This window comes from Lepus europaeus, chromosome 16, assembly GCF_033115175.1.
Source record: "Lepus europaeus isolate LE1 chromosome 16, mLepTim1.pri, whole genome shotgun sequence".
Classification (NCBI taxonomy): domain Eukaryota; kingdom Metazoa; phylum Chordata; class Mammalia; order Lagomorpha; family Leporidae; genus Lepus; species Lepus europaeus.
The window spans coordinates 43,756,793-43,773,524 of NC_084842.1; the positions used below are offsets into that span (position 1 = coordinate 43,756,793).

At 37.0% G+C, this 16,732-nt stretch overlaps 1 protein-coding gene across 3 annotated transcripts in view; it reads left to right on the forward strand.

Annotated features, from left to right (window-relative positions):
• The window catches only part of CDCA2 (cell division cycle associated 2), a 54,098-nt gene extending 45,762 nt beyond the window's left edge, over nucleotides 1-8,336 (forward strand). For all 3 annotated transcript variants that reach the window (XM_062213111.1, XM_062213112.1, XM_062213113.1), the window contains exons 14-15: nucleotides 2,728-2,899; nucleotides 6,577-8,336. In XM_062213111.1, the coding sequence (XP_062069095.1) occupies nucleotides 2,728-2,899; nucleotides 6,577-7,778 (1,374 nt within the window). In that variant the 3' untranslated portion in view covers nucleotides 7,779-8,336. The remainder of the gene's footprint in view (nucleotides 1-2,727; nucleotides 2,900-6,576) is intronic.
• Nucleotides 8,337-16,732: the final 8,396 nt, after the last annotated feature.

Below are 16,732 nucleotides of genomic sequence, written 5' to 3' on the forward strand. Positions count from 1 at the left end.
GGTGACTTGGCATAAGATTATAAAGCAGTTAAGTGAAATAGTCTAGATTTGGATCCCAGGGGTGTAGCACCAGAGGTCAAATGTTTCTCTTTTGCTGCTCATCTGTGAACCCCAAGTTAAGATTTTTCTTTCTCTTGGCTTCCACATCAATTCACTGAGCCAGTGTTTCCCCAACTGTTCCATGGAATTCAACAGATGTTCCATGAAAAAAATATATTTAATGGAAACCTATTTAACCCAGTATGCTCCTAATGTATATAGAGATTATTTATTCTGATAACTTCTCAGAGGATTTAATGTTAAATATATGTTATAAATCAAGACAGAACATTCTTCTTGTACAGTTCTAAAATTGTTTTTCCATGGAATGTCTTGTTTTTAGAGAATTTCTATAGATATCTCAAAGAACACCCAGTTCCCCGCCATTTCTGTATTATTGAATCTCATTCACTCTTTCACGCCATTAGTTTCACAAACATTTTGTATGCTGACACCCAAATGCTCTTTCTTCAGTGTAGGCTCCAATGTGGTTATTTCATAACTCTCATTGTAGTGAACCCTTATTGTACTCATTTGATTAATCACATACAAGGGTCCTTCAACTGTGTTAGCTTCTGCCATTCCTATATGCAGCCTTAACTGCTGCATATAGCACCTGGTTGCACTGTGCTGCCCCCACTTTGAGCTCATGCATATGGCATTTCTCACCCTTTGAAAAGCCCTCTGCCCCAGCTCAGTAATCAGCTAGAACAGTTCTCTCTTGTGACTTGGACATTAATTTTTCAGTGAAACCTATCTTGAGAACCTTCCTTAAACCAGGTACCCATCTTCTCAGTCTGCACAGATTATCATGGTGTGTATGCGTTACCATCATGGTATGTCTGTGTTTGCCATCAGACCAGGAGCTCCTTGAAGACCTCATCTTGGTGTCAGATTCCACACCTAGATTACTGAACTATTGCTCAACTCAAGGGTACTTCAGAATGTTTGTGAGAAGTGAAATGAAAATGATATATCATAATACTCATTATTCATGAACATTTTGAAGACCTCTCTTATATGTGGACTTCAGATTTTTTTTTGCACCGAAATTAATGTATCTGTTAATTCCATTTCTTTGAGGTGTTGTTATTTTTGATTCCTTTTGATCATTATAGTCTTTCCTTCTAGTGTTTCAACATTGTGTTTGGGTTTCCCTGAAGTCTTTTCCATCTGAAATTTAAAAATAAATAAATAAATAAATAATAGAACATTATGTCTCAGTTGCTGCCATGACACTCATAATTGAATGTAATGCTGTTGTCCGTTTTTAGCCACTGAGGATTGGTCCCAAGACCCACCCCCCAACACAGATTAAAAAATCCACAGATGTTCAAGTCCCTGTTATAAATTGGCATAGTATTTACATATGAGAGTACTTCAGAAAATTTATGGGTACATTGGATTGAAAGATAAGTTTGTTTTGATATATAAAATTTTTGAAATCTATGCAGTTTTATTTATTACTTTCAGAAGACCTCTCAGATAACTTGTGCACACCCTTTCATATACTTTAAATTATCTCATGATGACTTATAATACCTAATACAATGTAAATGCTGTGTAAGTAGTGTTATACTGTGTTGTTAGGGAATAATGGTTAAAAAAAAAAAAAGCTATGTTTGTTCAGTACAGAAATAACAATGTGGTCCTAACTACAGAGTACGTGATCTGTGGTTGGGTGATTCATGGGTACAGAACCCTTGGGTATAATAGGCTGATTGTACTACTTTCCATTGATTAAGGCCAAATCATTGTTCTCCATTTCTACTTGTACTTGATAAAATCTGTTCTTATTTTGATTTATTCCTTTTAATCTTGATTGATTCATGTTGTTTGAATCCATTCAGTCAGTCTTGTGTTGTCTTTGACTTTTATGTATACACCTATTTTTTTTTTCACCAGATGTATGAGCAGAAAATAGTCCCCCAATAGCGTTCTAGTGTGAGGTTAGATTAATCTTGAATCACTGTGTCAAAATCCTGATTACAAATATCTCATGTCTTAAGTCTGGCCAGCTCTCCAGCATCTAATCTGTAGGGTTTTTTTTTTTTTTTTAAAGATTTATTTATTTGTTTGAAAGTCAGAGTTACACAGAAAGAGGCAGAGAGAGAGAGAGGTCCTCCATCCACTGGTTCACACAGTGAACCACAACAGCCGGAGCTGTGTGGATCTGAAGTCAGGAGCCGAGAGTTTCTTCGGGTCTCCCATGCGGGTGCAGAGGCCCAAGGACTTGGGCCATCTTCTACTGCTTTCCCAGGCCATAGCAGAGAGCTGGATCAGAAGTGGAGCAGCCGGGTCTCAAACCAGCGCCCATATGGGATACGGGCACTGCAGGCAGTGGTTTTAGCGGCTATGTCACAGCGCCGGCTCCTGTTTTTGGTTTTTTTTTTTTACTTACCCAGCAGTTATTTTGGTAAATGCTTTGTGGGAAGCCACCGTAAAATTTCTAGTCAACTTTCCTTCATATTTTATTCAATTTTGTCTAAATTACCTATTCTCTCTTACCCTTGTTTAAATGCCCAGATTTTTAAATGGAATAACTGAGCTTAAGTTTTTCTATAAAAATTATATTTGGAAAAAAGAGATTGTTGTATGAAAAGTAATAGAGATATTATAAAAATTAAAAGACCATAGTTGCAAATGGTACTTTTATCTTTCTCATGATGCTTTAATACATTTTCTCAGGTTTTAAAAAGTTGCAGAAAGAAGAAAGGAAGGGGAAAGAAAGGAGTTCAGAAATCTTTATATGGAGAAAGAGACATTGCTTCTAAGAAGCCCCTCCTAAGTCCGATTCCTGAGCTGCCCGAAATCTCTGAGATGACACCCACAGTTCCAAGCGCCTGGCAGATATGTTCAGGTATCCTACCCTTTCCTCTTAGATTTTTAAGTCATCTTTGCATGACTGCTGCTGTATCACTCCTTTTTTCTCTTTTTCCTATTCACTGTGAAGAATACATACAAAAAATAGCAATATTTCGTAATACGGATTGAGCTTCTCGAATCTAAACGGAACGTTTTCTTGTTTGTTTTATTTATTTGAGAGGCAGAGAGACAGACACACCCACAGAAGAAAAAGAGCATAAGCACACTCTCCCATCCTCCTCATCTGGTGCTTTATTCCCCAAATGCCTACAGGGACCCTTGGCTAGGGTCAAAGCTGGGAATTGGGAATTCAGTCTAGGTCTCCCATATGGGTGGCAGGAGCCCAATCAAGCTGCCACTGTTGCCTCTTAGGATCAGCTGCCCCTCAGGATTTGCATTAGCAGAAAACTGGAGCCAGGTATCAAACCCAAGTACTGCAGTAGAAGACATAGATATCTTTTTTTTTTTTTTTTTTTTGACAGGCAGAGTGGATAGTGAGAGAGAGACAGAGAGAAAGGTCTTCCTTTTGCCGTTGACACAGATATCTTAACCACCAATCCAAACATCTGCCCCTGAAGCATTGAGCCACAAGTAGAAAATTTCACACCATGAAACTTTGTTTCATGCACAAAATTATGTAAAATATTGTATACAATTATAAGCTACATATAAAACGGATGAATTTAATGTTTAGATTAGGTCTCATCCCCAAGATACCTACTGTGTTTATGCAAATATCCCCATGTTTGAAAATATCTGAAACATGAAGTATTTCTGGTTCCAAGCATTTGAGATATGGGACACTCAAGGACTGTTACCATGAGAATTTTAACCAAAGGAAGCAGTAGTTTATAACTTGTCAGTAGTTTAGACTTTTTTTAAGGAATCTCTGCATCTTCTCTCTAGAAAAACTGAAACATAAGATTTTATGTGTAACTTCAGGGGAAACAATTTTTGTTATTCTGTTCCTTTTTAAAAAGTTTTATTAAAAATGAATCCCCGGCACACCGGGTTCTAGTCCCGGTGGGGGGCGCCGGTTCTGTCCCGGTTGCCCCTCTTCCAGGCCAGCTCTCTGCTGTGGCCCAGGAGTGCAGTGGAGGATGGCCCAAGTCCTTGGGCCCTGCACCCCATGGGAGACCAGGATAAGTACCTGGCTCCTGCCTTCAGATCAGCGTGGTGCGCTGGCCGCAGTGCACCGGCCACAGTGGCCATTGGAGGGTGAGCCAACGGCAAAAGGAAGACCTTTCTCTCTGTCTCTCTCTCTCTATCTACTCTGCCTGTCAAAAAAAAAAAAAAAAAAAAAAAATCCCATTTGGTGGTATAGTCCACCATTAAAACTGAACAAGGTGATGTCTTGGTAATAGATTTACATGATGAGTTAAGGACAAAAAAACAAAGATTCTTTTTTTTTTTGACAGGCAGAGTGGACAGTGAGAGAGAGAGACAGAGAGAAAGGTCTTCCTTGTGCCGTTGGTTCACCCTCCAATGGCCGCCGCGGTAGGCGCGCTGCGGCTGGCGCACCATGCTGTTCCGATGGCAGGAGCCAAGTGCTTATCCTGGTCTCCCATGGGGTGCAGGGCCCAAGGACTTGGGCCATCCTCCACTGCACTCCCTGGCCACAGCAGAGAGCTGGCCTGGAAGAGGGGCAACCGGGACAGGATCGGTGCCCCGACCGAGACTAGAACCCGGTGTGCTGGCGCTGCAAGGTAGAGGATTAGCCTAGTGAGCCACGGCGCCGGCCAAAAAAAACAAAGATTCTTAAAGCAAACAAAAACTTGTCCCATGATGTTAATTAAAGTTGGCACTATGAAGAATCTTCTAGAAATAATATTCATAAATTGAGCTTGATTACCTTGAAAGTTTTGTTTATAAGCAAAAATCAAGTCAGTCGATATCCTAGTAGGATAAAAAATGGATTAGAGTTACTCTTGGTTTGTAATGTTCAAGTTTTAAATGGAATAGAGTACATCATGCTGAAAATAATGAGGATTAGATGTCCATTTGGTATGCTGATTCTATGTAAAATCACTTTAAAAATAGCTACCTTTGTCAGTCATAGCCTGCCTTCTGTTTGCAGTATACTGTGCGTGGTTTATAATCTGTAGGCTTTTGTGGGTGAATAAATATATGTTACTATAGACTGTATTTCTGCATACTTCTTAAATTCAGGATAGAGCAAGGATTTCAATAAATAACCGCCTCCCGTGGTCACACACACACACACATACAAACACATACACAGGCTCACACTCTTCTCCTGCCTGACTTTTCATGTGGGATATCTTGGGACAGGAGGTCTGCCACCCCACCTATTTTTAGTCTGGCCTAATGCTGCTTCTCTTTGTTTGCTTTACACCTTTATCACCTGGTTTTGCAATCATCTATTTTCTGTCTATCCCCCTCCCCAACCATGCTGTAGCCTCCTTGAGGGTGGAAACTAAGACCTGTTTCCATTATATTCCTAGGTCTTAGTTCCTGGAGTTTTTCAAAAGATCTTTAATGACTGTTCATATATTTTTCCATCTTGTATCCCATAAGAGAATTTCTTTCCAAAAATACCTGAAGTAGCTTTATCTATAAACAATGTTTTTTTCTTTCTCCCTCCCCACCTTCTCCCATATATTCTTTCTCTAGTATGTTGAGTTTTATGAAAAATACATAAATACCAATTTTTGAGGCTACATAAGGAGCCCTACTGCATTGACTGGCATTTAGTGGACCCTGACCTATATTAATCTCTTAACTTTATAGGATGTGATTTTTTTTTGAAGCACCCTAATCATGGATATATATTCAAAATGAAACACTGTTTTTTAGACTTTTGGCTCAGCTTCTTTTGTCTTTCAATTCAGTTTTGTTTAAAAATATTTTTTATCAATTTGGCCAATTAAAAATATTATGATCTGAGATAACGAGATAGCATCTGATGGTACTGAGATTTAGAACTCATAAATCCTGAACTCATGTAGACTGTGTTACTTACGAATCTTGGAAACGTTGATGGTGGTTTTTCCAAATATGGTATGCCAAATAGACACAAAAAGGCTACGTGATACATACTTTCCTGAAAGATGAAGGGTTGTTGAAGTCTGTGGAGTAAGAAGCAGGGTTTTAGAAAACTGAAGCAAGCTGACTCATATTGAGAATGCAGTACACTTCGTAGGAATTTTTTAACTCTGTTAAAACTCAGCATGGGAGCTGAGTGTCCAGGCCTGCCCTGTGACTTACTAAGTTCTCAAATCCCCTGGAATTCCAAATTTTCTCTTTCTTTCAGGGAATACATGGCTAGAAAAGTTTCAGAAGCCTGATGTTGCCCCTTTTCAATAATTCATTCTCAGGGAAATGGGAAATGTGGCTGCCTCACACTAGTGGACTTTGTAGTGGGAAGTACCATGGATTGGAGGAAGGACTAGGATACCTTCTCATGTTCATGGTCTGAGGTTGTGTGCTTTATTAAATCATGCATTGAATACCTGTTTTCTTGTGCATGGGGAAGAACTAAAGAGAAGGAGGACAGTGACAGATGGAGACAAGCACAGTGTAACATTTGTAGGTCTTATGATTTTTTAAAGCTTTTAAAACACAGATTATAGGGTAGCCTGTTTAATGAATTTAAAGTTTATTTTCATTGTTACTTTTTAATTAGATTTAAACTTATTTACATGCCCATAGATGATTTCCACTCAAATGGTAAACTTGAAGAAGTGAAGCCTCCAAAAAATCCAGTTAAAAGAAAGAGACTTTTGCCTCAGAACCCGGAAGATTTGCATATGAATCAAAGTTTTAATAAATGTAATGTGCCTGAATTCTGCTCTTACATAAAAGGTTCTTCATCATTTGATACAAATACTATGGATGTTAGTGAAATTAAAAATGTTCCAAAAGCAGAAAATAATTTGGAAAATGAAATGGAATCAAATGCTGGGAATGAGAATGAAAACAGTCATAATTCTTGTTCCTCTGTGACCAAAGAACATGTTGTGTCAGATAATCTCAAACCTGATATTATCCTGAAGTGCCATGAGCTTTCTGCTCCTGGTCAAAATGAAGAAAGCCTTTGTGAAGTCTTCAAAATTTCAGAAGAAATAAAGTGTGAAAAACAGGATGACATCCTGGTAGCCACAGAGGGAAAGCCGCAGTGCAATCATTTCATGTCTGACTCACAAAATGAATATAATTATTTGGGAGATGCCTTAATTGAAAACATAAAAGGATATAAAAGCCCAAGAGAGGATGTGGGGATAGAAATTGCAGAACATAGCAGTGTTAAATTTTGCAGCGAAAAGAAACAGAGAAGGCGCTCTATGTATTGTTCTGAAGATCAGAATTTACGTTTAGAAGGAAACAGAAATCACAAACCTTTCCACAGCGCGGGCAGCCCTGTAGGAATCAGCTTAGAGAATTCCAAACTTTATGAAGATTTATCTGATGCCATAGAGCAAAGCTTTCATAGAACAAATGGTGAAGTCAAAGTGCGACGCAGCACAAGGCTACAAAAAGATGCAGATAATGAAGGGCTTGTATGGATTTCCCTTCCATTTCCTTTCACTTCCCAAAAAACCAAAAGGAGAACAATATGCACATCTGACAGCAGAGGGTTTGAAGATATGTCTCCCAGAAGAGAAACTGTATCCTCCAGACGAAACCGGTGCCAAGTGCCCTCCCGCTCAGGTAGAGAAAACAGCAAGGGCCCTACTGCTCATTCTGATCTACCTGAGAAGAGGAGGAAGAGCTTTTGTACGTCCTCCCTTGCAAATACTAAAGCTCCTGCTCAGTCTAAGCGCTGCAGAAGAAGCACCTTCCTCCAGGGGAAGGGAGAGAGCTCTCTCACTGACCTGGAACGGGTTGGACATAGTGGAGAACTGAAGCAATAATGGACATTTCCTGCGGGACTGTTGGCAAAAGACAAAGTAACCATCCATGCTTGAAAGTCTTTCCTTTTGCTTCTCTTCCTTTGTTCAATTTCGCTGTTACTTACGTTCCAGATAAATAAAATCATTTGAGTTGAACCTATTTTTAAATAGAAACAATTTTTTTCATCATTCAAAAAACATTCTATCGAATCCGTTCTCCCCTGAAATGGTAAATGCTCTGTTAGTGTTGTGCTGAAAGGATTGTTTTTAGAATCCACAATGTATTTCTGGTGTTTGATTTCATGTAAGTACTTACTTACACAGAAGCCTCACTGTAGAAGTGAGTGGTTATATCTGGATAACAGTTTTTTTTTGGTTTTGGTTTTGGTTTTTTTACAAAAGATAAATTGATAGAATTAGTGGAACCTTATGAAAACTGAAGGTCATGCATGTTTGATGGTTTAAAGGGTGAAATGGTTTTTTGTTTTGAAATGTAGCCCAAAAGTTGGTTAAAAATTTTAAGAGGAAAAATGGAAATTACAAAATTTGCTTTCTCTGTGGGTTAAACGTTAACTTGTTTTATCTGCTTCAATGACATTTTTAATAGTTAAAAAATCAAATTCTTAACATGAAATTTCAGAAAATCTTTCAAAAGCCAGAATTTTAGAAATGTGGCACTATAAATGACTGCATAATTTAGAAATAACTCATAGGAAAGCATTCTTCAAACAGGATTTCAAATGCTTTGTTAAATAGGGAATGGGAAGTAGATTTTGGTAACAATATATCAGTGTTTTGAAGCCAGATTCTTCAAGTTAGTCCTAGGTAATTTAGAATTTAATTAATGGTTTTCCATTCAAAATATTTTTTGAAAACCAAATTTTACTTGCAGGGGCCCCCAAAAATTAGTTTATTGATTTCTTTTGCTTAACATGGTATTTTCCACCAGTGCTCACTGTATTCCATAGTATTAGGTACTATCGGTTATCTCAGTTTCTGTTGTTAAAACTTTTGGAATATCTCCTATGGCTGTTTTGGTCATAGCAGGTTGAAAATCTAAATCACCGTATATTTGGAATTTATGAATGCACATAAATCATTGTATCATTAAACAATAGTCTTTGAAATCCTTTAAATCATTAAGCTCTCCCTGGCCATGATAGCAGAAACATGTTAACAAATAGGGCTCTCTATAAATAACACTACAGGGAAGAAAGCTCCCGCTGAGCCGCCCATTTCCCCGGGCAGACGAGACTATTTGTTACCTTCTTGGCACCGGCAGGTCTGGAACTCCTGCTGCTAAAGACTAATGTATTTTACATTAACACTCAAAGTGATCCCCAATTTCTTCTGCTCAAGGGTGGACTGTTGCAAGCATTCTTTTATCTTTACATGTAAATTATCTAAGGGCCCTTTTTTTTCCATTTGTCCTGTGCTGTACTTGACAAATCAGTATCACTGAAAGCAAACCAAAAGAAAAAAAAAAAAAAAAGAACTAATTAAGAGTTCTGTAATTCTGGTAATTTTAAAAGCACAGGAAAAAAAAACAACTTGGAGCAAGGGAAGCTGTTCAAGTTTTGAGGTTTTTTTTTTTTTTTTTTTTTTTTTTTTTTTTTTTAATGTTTCTTGTGTTCTCCCGTGTTTACTATGAAGGCTAAAAACTTGCTTTTCCTAATCTGTCTTCTCCACTGTATGGTGATACTTCAGCTCAGTTGTATTTGAATTTTTTAAATTTTAAAAATGCCTTTTTTATTGCTTAAAATGTGCTCCTGAAAATAAGGGAAACATTTTGATCAATTTGATCTTGATCTTTCGAAAGTTAAGTTATTCTCATTTTCTTGTACCTACAGTTAAAAATGTAAGCATAAGTTATAGGTTCTGTTAATTTCAAAATGTTTCATCATCTTCTGTTGATATTTGTAAATCACAAATAAGTAGTTATCCTAAAAAGAACAGGTAGTAGGAAAAAATCAAAGCAATTTAGAAGCAAGTTATTCTCACCAAGTCTCATTTGTATGAGATTTGTGAAAAGTTAATTTCTACATTTGGTTGTACTTGTTTGTTTTTTAAACTATTTCTTTTCATTAATACTTAAATCAAAAACTTGACTTCAAAATGGTCTTTGTGTTTTTTCACTGCAGTAACCCTTGATGTTTTGCCTTCTGAGGTCAGCTTACATGTGTTTCTGTTCCTGCAGATACTTGATTGTTCCAGAAGGTGGCAGCATGACACCTCAAGTGTTTTCATTCTCTATGGCTAGCTTTTGCTTGTTCTTCCTTTTCTTCTTACTCATCTTTTCATCTGTTATTTTTCCTTTTTAAGATTTACTTATTTATTTTAAAGGCAGAGTTAGAGAGTAGGAAAGGCAGAGATCTTCCATCTGCTGGTTTACTGCACAGATGGCCACAACAGCCAGCCCTGGGCCAGGCCAGAGCTAAGAGCATCATGTGGATCTCCCACATGGGTGGCAGGGGCCCAAACACTGGGCCATTCTCCACTGTTTTTCCCAGGCCATTAGCGGCAAGCTGGATCAGAAGTGGAGCAGCTAGGACTTGAACCGGTGCTCATTTGGGATGCCAGTGTCTCAGGTGGCAGCTTTCCCTGCTATACCACAATATCAGCTCCTTTTACTCATCTTTATTACAAATGTAATTTTGAAAAATCTTTAGAAAAAAACAGAACTGTACACAAGTTAGAAGTAAAAATACTGCAACTCTTTTCCTTTCCTCCTCCCAGCTTTCCACATGCACACATAGGTAACACAAGACACACTTCTTCTAGACCTTTCCTGTACAAGTGCAAGTTTAGTGGTTTTTTTTTTGTTTGTTTGTTTTCTAATGGGATCACTGTAGCTGTCTGTCATTCTGCCTCTCTTCTTTTTTTAGTAAAGTTCCATGTCCTTTACTCTTAGTATAGACAGCTCTACTGTGTCTCAATCTTTAAATGCATAGAATTATATATATTTGATATCTGTAATTTGTGTAGCCATCTCATTAATGGATATGAGTAGTTTCCAGCTTTTGCTACAGAAAATGATGCCCACTGGGCTTGCATGGAAATGTGTAGAAGAAAAGTTTCTCAACGTGGTTACAAAGTCCCCTTCTGTATGTCTTAGAAACATTTTATTATCCTTGCCTTGTTTCCCTCTAATTTTCCCCTCCTGCCACTTAAGGCTGCTTGTGTCCATTTTCTCACCGACTCACTTCTGCTTAAGCTGTGGAGCTGCGAGTAAAGCTTAGGTCTGGCATAACAATGAGAAAATAATTAATAATGTCAGATTCATGCTTTAAGTTGAAAGAACTATTTTATAAAAGCCAAGTTTTTTTGAGATGTAATTATCCTACAGTAAAATTCATTGTTTTTAAGCATACAGTTTGAATTTTGGCACAATTTTATAGTTATATAACCACTACCATAGTCAGTTAATAGAGCATTTCCATCACTCCAGTCAATCTCCTCTCCCTGACCCAGTCTTTTGTAGCTGCAGATCTGATGTTTAAATTTTTTTTCTACCTTTCCTAGAATGTCAAATAAATGGGGTCCTATGGTATATGTCCTCTTATATCTGGCTTTTTAAACTTAGTGTTACACTTTTGAGATTCATTCACCTTGCATGTTATAAGTAGTCAATACATGTTTGTTGCTGCATAGTATTCCATTTTATAGTTGTGCCACAGTTCATCTGTTCACCACTTGATGGGTTTTTGGATTGTTTCTGGTTTTTTTTTGGTCTTAACTATTATAAATAAAACTGCTATAAACATTCACATTTGGATCTTTTTATAGTCACATGTTTCCATTTTATCTTGGATAAATATCTATTGGTGGGTTCCTGGGGTACATAGTTGGTATATGTTTACCTCTTTAAGGATCTGCCACAGTTTTTTCATAGCAGCTGCCTATTATGCATTTCTACCAGCAGTAGTTTATGTACTCTAGTCTTCACCAGTGTCTGAGGTATTGTCAGTCTTTTCATTGTCGTCATTCTACTGATTGTGTGGTAGCATCTCATTGTGATTTTGATTTATGTTTCCATAATAACTGAGCATCTTTTCCTATACTTATTTGCAATTTTTTTAAAGATTTATTTGAAAGAGTTAGAACAAGAGAAAGAGATCTTTCATTGCTGGTTCCCTCTCAAAAGGCCGGGCTTTGCCAGGCCAAAGCCAGGAGCATCCTCTGGGACTCCCACATAGGTGCAGGGGCCTGAGGACTTGGGCTGTCCTCTTCTGCTTTCTCATGCACATGAGCAGGGAGCTAGATCAGAACTGGGGCAGCCAGGATGTGAACTGGCACCCATGTAGAATCCTGGCACTGCAGACAGCAACTTAACCCACTAAGCTACAACGCTGGGCCCCATTTGCAATTCTTATATCTGTTGAAATGTTTCTTCAAATCTCTTGCCCATGTTTTTGTTGTTATTTTTGTTACTGAGTTCTGTGTATATTTGGGTACAAGTCCATTTTGGGATATGTTAGAAATATGTTTTCCCAATCTATGTCTTGTCTATTTTCTTAGCACTGTGGTTTTCTTTTTCTTTTTTTTTTTCTTTTGAAGAACAGATTTTCATTTCACTGAAATATAATTTGTCAACTTTTCATTAATGTTTTATGCTTTTTTCTTTCTTGTCTAAGAAGCATTTGCCTAACTCAAAGATTTTCTCCTGTGTTTTCTTTCAGAAGTTTTATAGGTTTAGCTCTCACATAAGTCTTAGATCCACTTTGAGTTCATTTTTGTGTGTTGTATAAACTGAGAAGGTGTGTTTTTGTTTTTAATGGAAATCATCCAGCACCATTTATTGAAAAGATTATCCTTTCTTGTATTACATTGGCACCTTTGTTGAAATATTTTGACCTTATATGTATAGGTCCATTTCTGGACTTATTCAACACTGATCTTTATGTCTATTCTTACACCAGTGTTACCCCATCTTGATCATATGAATCTTCATAAAGTTCTTTTAGGTCAGAAGGTAGTAGAGATTGGGTCTCTAGAATCAAAAGGTTTCCAACCATGTGTGTCTGGTTGTACGCAGATGTTTACTACCATTTGGCAATCAGAACCCAAGTCAGTAATAATGAGCTCTCAGAGATGTGATAAGGAAACCAACTTCTCTGGGTGCATTTGCATTCAGCCTAGTGTTCTGTGCACTAGCCTATTACATTCATGATTTTAATTTGTGACCCTGAGTCACTATAAAATCCAGTCATCGAAAAGTGATTCCCTTTTTGGAGGCTGTACACTATGCAGCACTAACAAACAGAAGTAAATTAAAATGAAATTGAAATTAAAATTTCTTAAAAGTTATCTGATAAGCCTGATTATTTTCATAAACTAAAGGTTTTATAGCAGTTTGGTTTAGTGTAAAAATGGTCATGCCTTACTCATCAACCTTAGCCCTTGAGAATTTTTTTCTTAAATTTCTCTGCACCATGTCATCCCAGGCCAGCAGGTTATGAATTTATTAATACATTTACAAGTTATTTATTCAACAATTTAAAAGGTGCCTAATTTAAAAGATGCCACATTTTCCCTAAGGGAGCGGAATTGCAATATATGGTGTGGCTGTAAAGGAATGCCCTAGACTGATAGCTTTCCTGTGGCACCAACTTCATAGCAAGTTTGTTTTGTTTTTTTCTGGAAGAAGTGATACTTGAACCAGTTTTACTAATAGCAGTTTCAGAGGCATGTTTCTTTCCAAATGTCCTTTAATTATTGTTCACCAAGACAATGCAATGTAGGCTGGCTTTAGCCCAAATATACTTTTGTTGTATTTTTCTTCCATTATATTCTAAGTCGTGAATACATCTGGATGAAGCATGAGCTTGCAACTAGATAGACTACAGATTGTGAATTATCCACAACAAAAACTTAAATCTATTCTGTTGAATGCTTATGCATTTCTCTTTGGAGCTACCAGGTTTTTTTGTAGTGTGTTTGAAGTTTGACTCTTGTTTGGAGTCCTTGGTCAAGTGAGTAGAATTAGATAAATTACAGTAAGTGTACATAATAAAAAATAGGTTTTTTTAAAAAGTTTATTTGAAGATTGTTGCATAGCCTTTGGGTCTAGCATGAACTAATTGCTAGTATATTATGACCTAATAATTAAAAAGTGTGTCAAGTATTGTACTGGAGTATTTGATTCTGCACATACTTTGATGCTTTGTGTGTGTGTGTCTTATATGAAATTGTGATACAGGCTACAGGTAACATAATAGCTTGAATGAGAAGATAAGTATTTACTTACTGCCTGATTCAGCTGACACAGATTTTATCCTATATCTTCAGCTAAAATTGTCCTTAGCCTGGTTGTGACCTTAAAGATTTATTATTATTAGAAAGAATTTTGTAATTTTTAGGAAGTTGGGAAGCAAGTATTTTTTGAAACTTTTGCTGTATTTAAGCTTTATATCATTTATATGAAGGGGAAAATAAATGAGTATATGCATTAAACGAAAATACATGTCTACATATTCTAAGGGATACATTGGAATTTTATTACAAAATTTTCAATGACTAGATAGAGAGCTGACTTTAAGCTTTTTTCCCATTTGTCCAAGGCATACAAATTGTGCGACTAAGTGACTTAGTTTATGTTCTGTGATAAAAGTGGTTTGCAGGGATGCAGACAGCTGAAATTTTAGTTTTAGATGTAACAGAAAATTCAGTTTATATACATCTTTCAAGTTCAAAATTCTTAAATGCATGTGCTTGTGAATTTTTAAGCTTTGGATTTAAAAGTATCACATCTGTTTACTACATCCTTATTGTCATGGCTTTAATCATAACACTTAAAATTTACTTTAAAAGAATTCTTCCACTCTGGTAATGTTTCTTAACACTAAATGGGAAAATGTTTCAAATGTTAAATATAGTGTTTGGTAGTGGCATTTCTATTTTGCCATTTACAAACAAGCCTTTTTTCTAGTTTTCTGGTATCCCAGGTGCTTACTGGTGAACAAGACAGTAGAAACCAATTTCTTCTGTTTAGGCACATCAAATAATTTCTAAGTAGTGTTAGGTGTTTGCAGAAATAAGTTCTTCCAAACATCTGATTCAAATAGTGGAATAACTTTTTCAACATAAAATTTATGTTAAACAGTAGGAACTTTATGGCAAAAATTCGTGAAAGGATTGTTTTGGTTCAAGTCACTTTAGCTTAGATGCCAGGCTTTGGAATGCAACAATGTATGATTTTATGCCTAACATTTGAACAAATATGTTCATTTTCTAATTGTTCCTAACAGAGCAATAATCCAACACAGCCAGTCTTGTCTTTTCCTATTTTAAGTAGATGTTGGGAACGAAGAGTTCAGAAGTATTCCCTAACTCAAACCTGGAAAACCTGGTGTTAGTCTTGGGTGATTTCCAGTGACCCTCTGCCTCCCTTCTTCCTGCCCCCTGTGTAGATTTGGAACTGGGCAGCCATTTTTGTTTTTGGAAGGGAAAGGAGACAGATATAATGAATGGCTTTTATTGTGCAATATTTCAAACTCTCTTGAATGCATTCGAATGGGATGGAAACTGTTCTGCCCTATGTCATAGCCAAAACAAACAAAACATATTCCCTAAACCTGGATGTGTGTTTCTCTCAAACTGGCAGTAGAGTTCAGCTCTCAAACAAGAATTTAGTTTGACAATTTTTAGCCCTTGTTCAACTGAATATTAGGAGAGGTCACAGCCAAAGCAAATACAGTGGGGAAAAATTAATGCACATATTTACAACTTACAGGTGACTTTTTCTTAAAAGTTGGGGGTTTTATTGAGGGATTGCATTTGTGGTAATATTTTTAAATGGACTACTTTTTTGCTAATATTTTTAAAATGAACTCTGATAATGGCAACTCCAAATGTAAATAAATTGTACAGAGATCCCTGAAGAGTGATCAATGCTTGAATTTAAGTATTTAAACATTTAGAGACCACTAAGAATCTGAGAATTCTATGAACATCAGAGCCAGCAAATATGCAACAACACTCCCTGACTGTGTCTTTCTTTGGTCCCCAGAGAATCCACCCTGAGAAGCATCAATAGTTCCTTTATGATGCAGCTCCCAACGTTGTTTACTGGCTCCAGTCATCTCCACTTAGGCTGTTAAGTATCCCCCTTTGGAGCTGTGGGGAGAAAGTATTCTGCACAACCAGGATAATTCATGTTGTACTGTGCCATTGTACTTCATGACCCTGACAGAATGTATTTATTGCTAGTTGCAATAATAACTTTGAATTTATGGTTACCTATGACCAACAGGCTTTCTCGGTTTGTGTCTTAACCAAGAAATACTGGCAAAAATTTGTAAGCCTAGCGATCTGCCTCTTTTACAATGGGGGCAAAAGCTTCAGTCCACCTTCCAGGTCCTCCTTTTGAAGCATAATGTTACAGCTTTCATCCAGTATTGACTGTTACAGGATCAGACATCTGCATAAGCGGAAATGAGCCATAGGATAATTCCATTGGCTGTTAGCTTTATATATAGCAAAAATGACAGGAGGAACAGTGCTCACATCGTGCATTTCAGTTGGAGGCAGTACATATTTGATGCAAAGATTTCTACTTCTCATGCACTGTAGAGAGCAATATTATTCCTGTAAACTAGCCCACCTGGCATGCTCGGCACATAGACATATTGTAAGGGGTGGGTGTTTTGTAGTTGCTCATGAGTGGGTAAGGGGGTACTGCAGAGGCCCAAGGCTCTCACACCGTCCAGAGGCAAATGAGAGTGTGAGATTGAAAAATACAGGGGAGGTACCCTAAAAATTTCTTGGAGACAAGCAGGCCCCTTTAAAATTAGTAATTTTTGCCTTAAGCTCTTAGTGTTCAAACTTAAATTCAACTTTTAAATGCATAGAGTTCTTTGGGTAACAAGAATAACTGAACATTGATTTATGCAAGTTCTTTCCTTTTTAAAATCCTGTGTTAACTGAAAGGTTCCTTTTTAACCTAAGTAAATTTCTATTTGGATTTAAAGGTAATT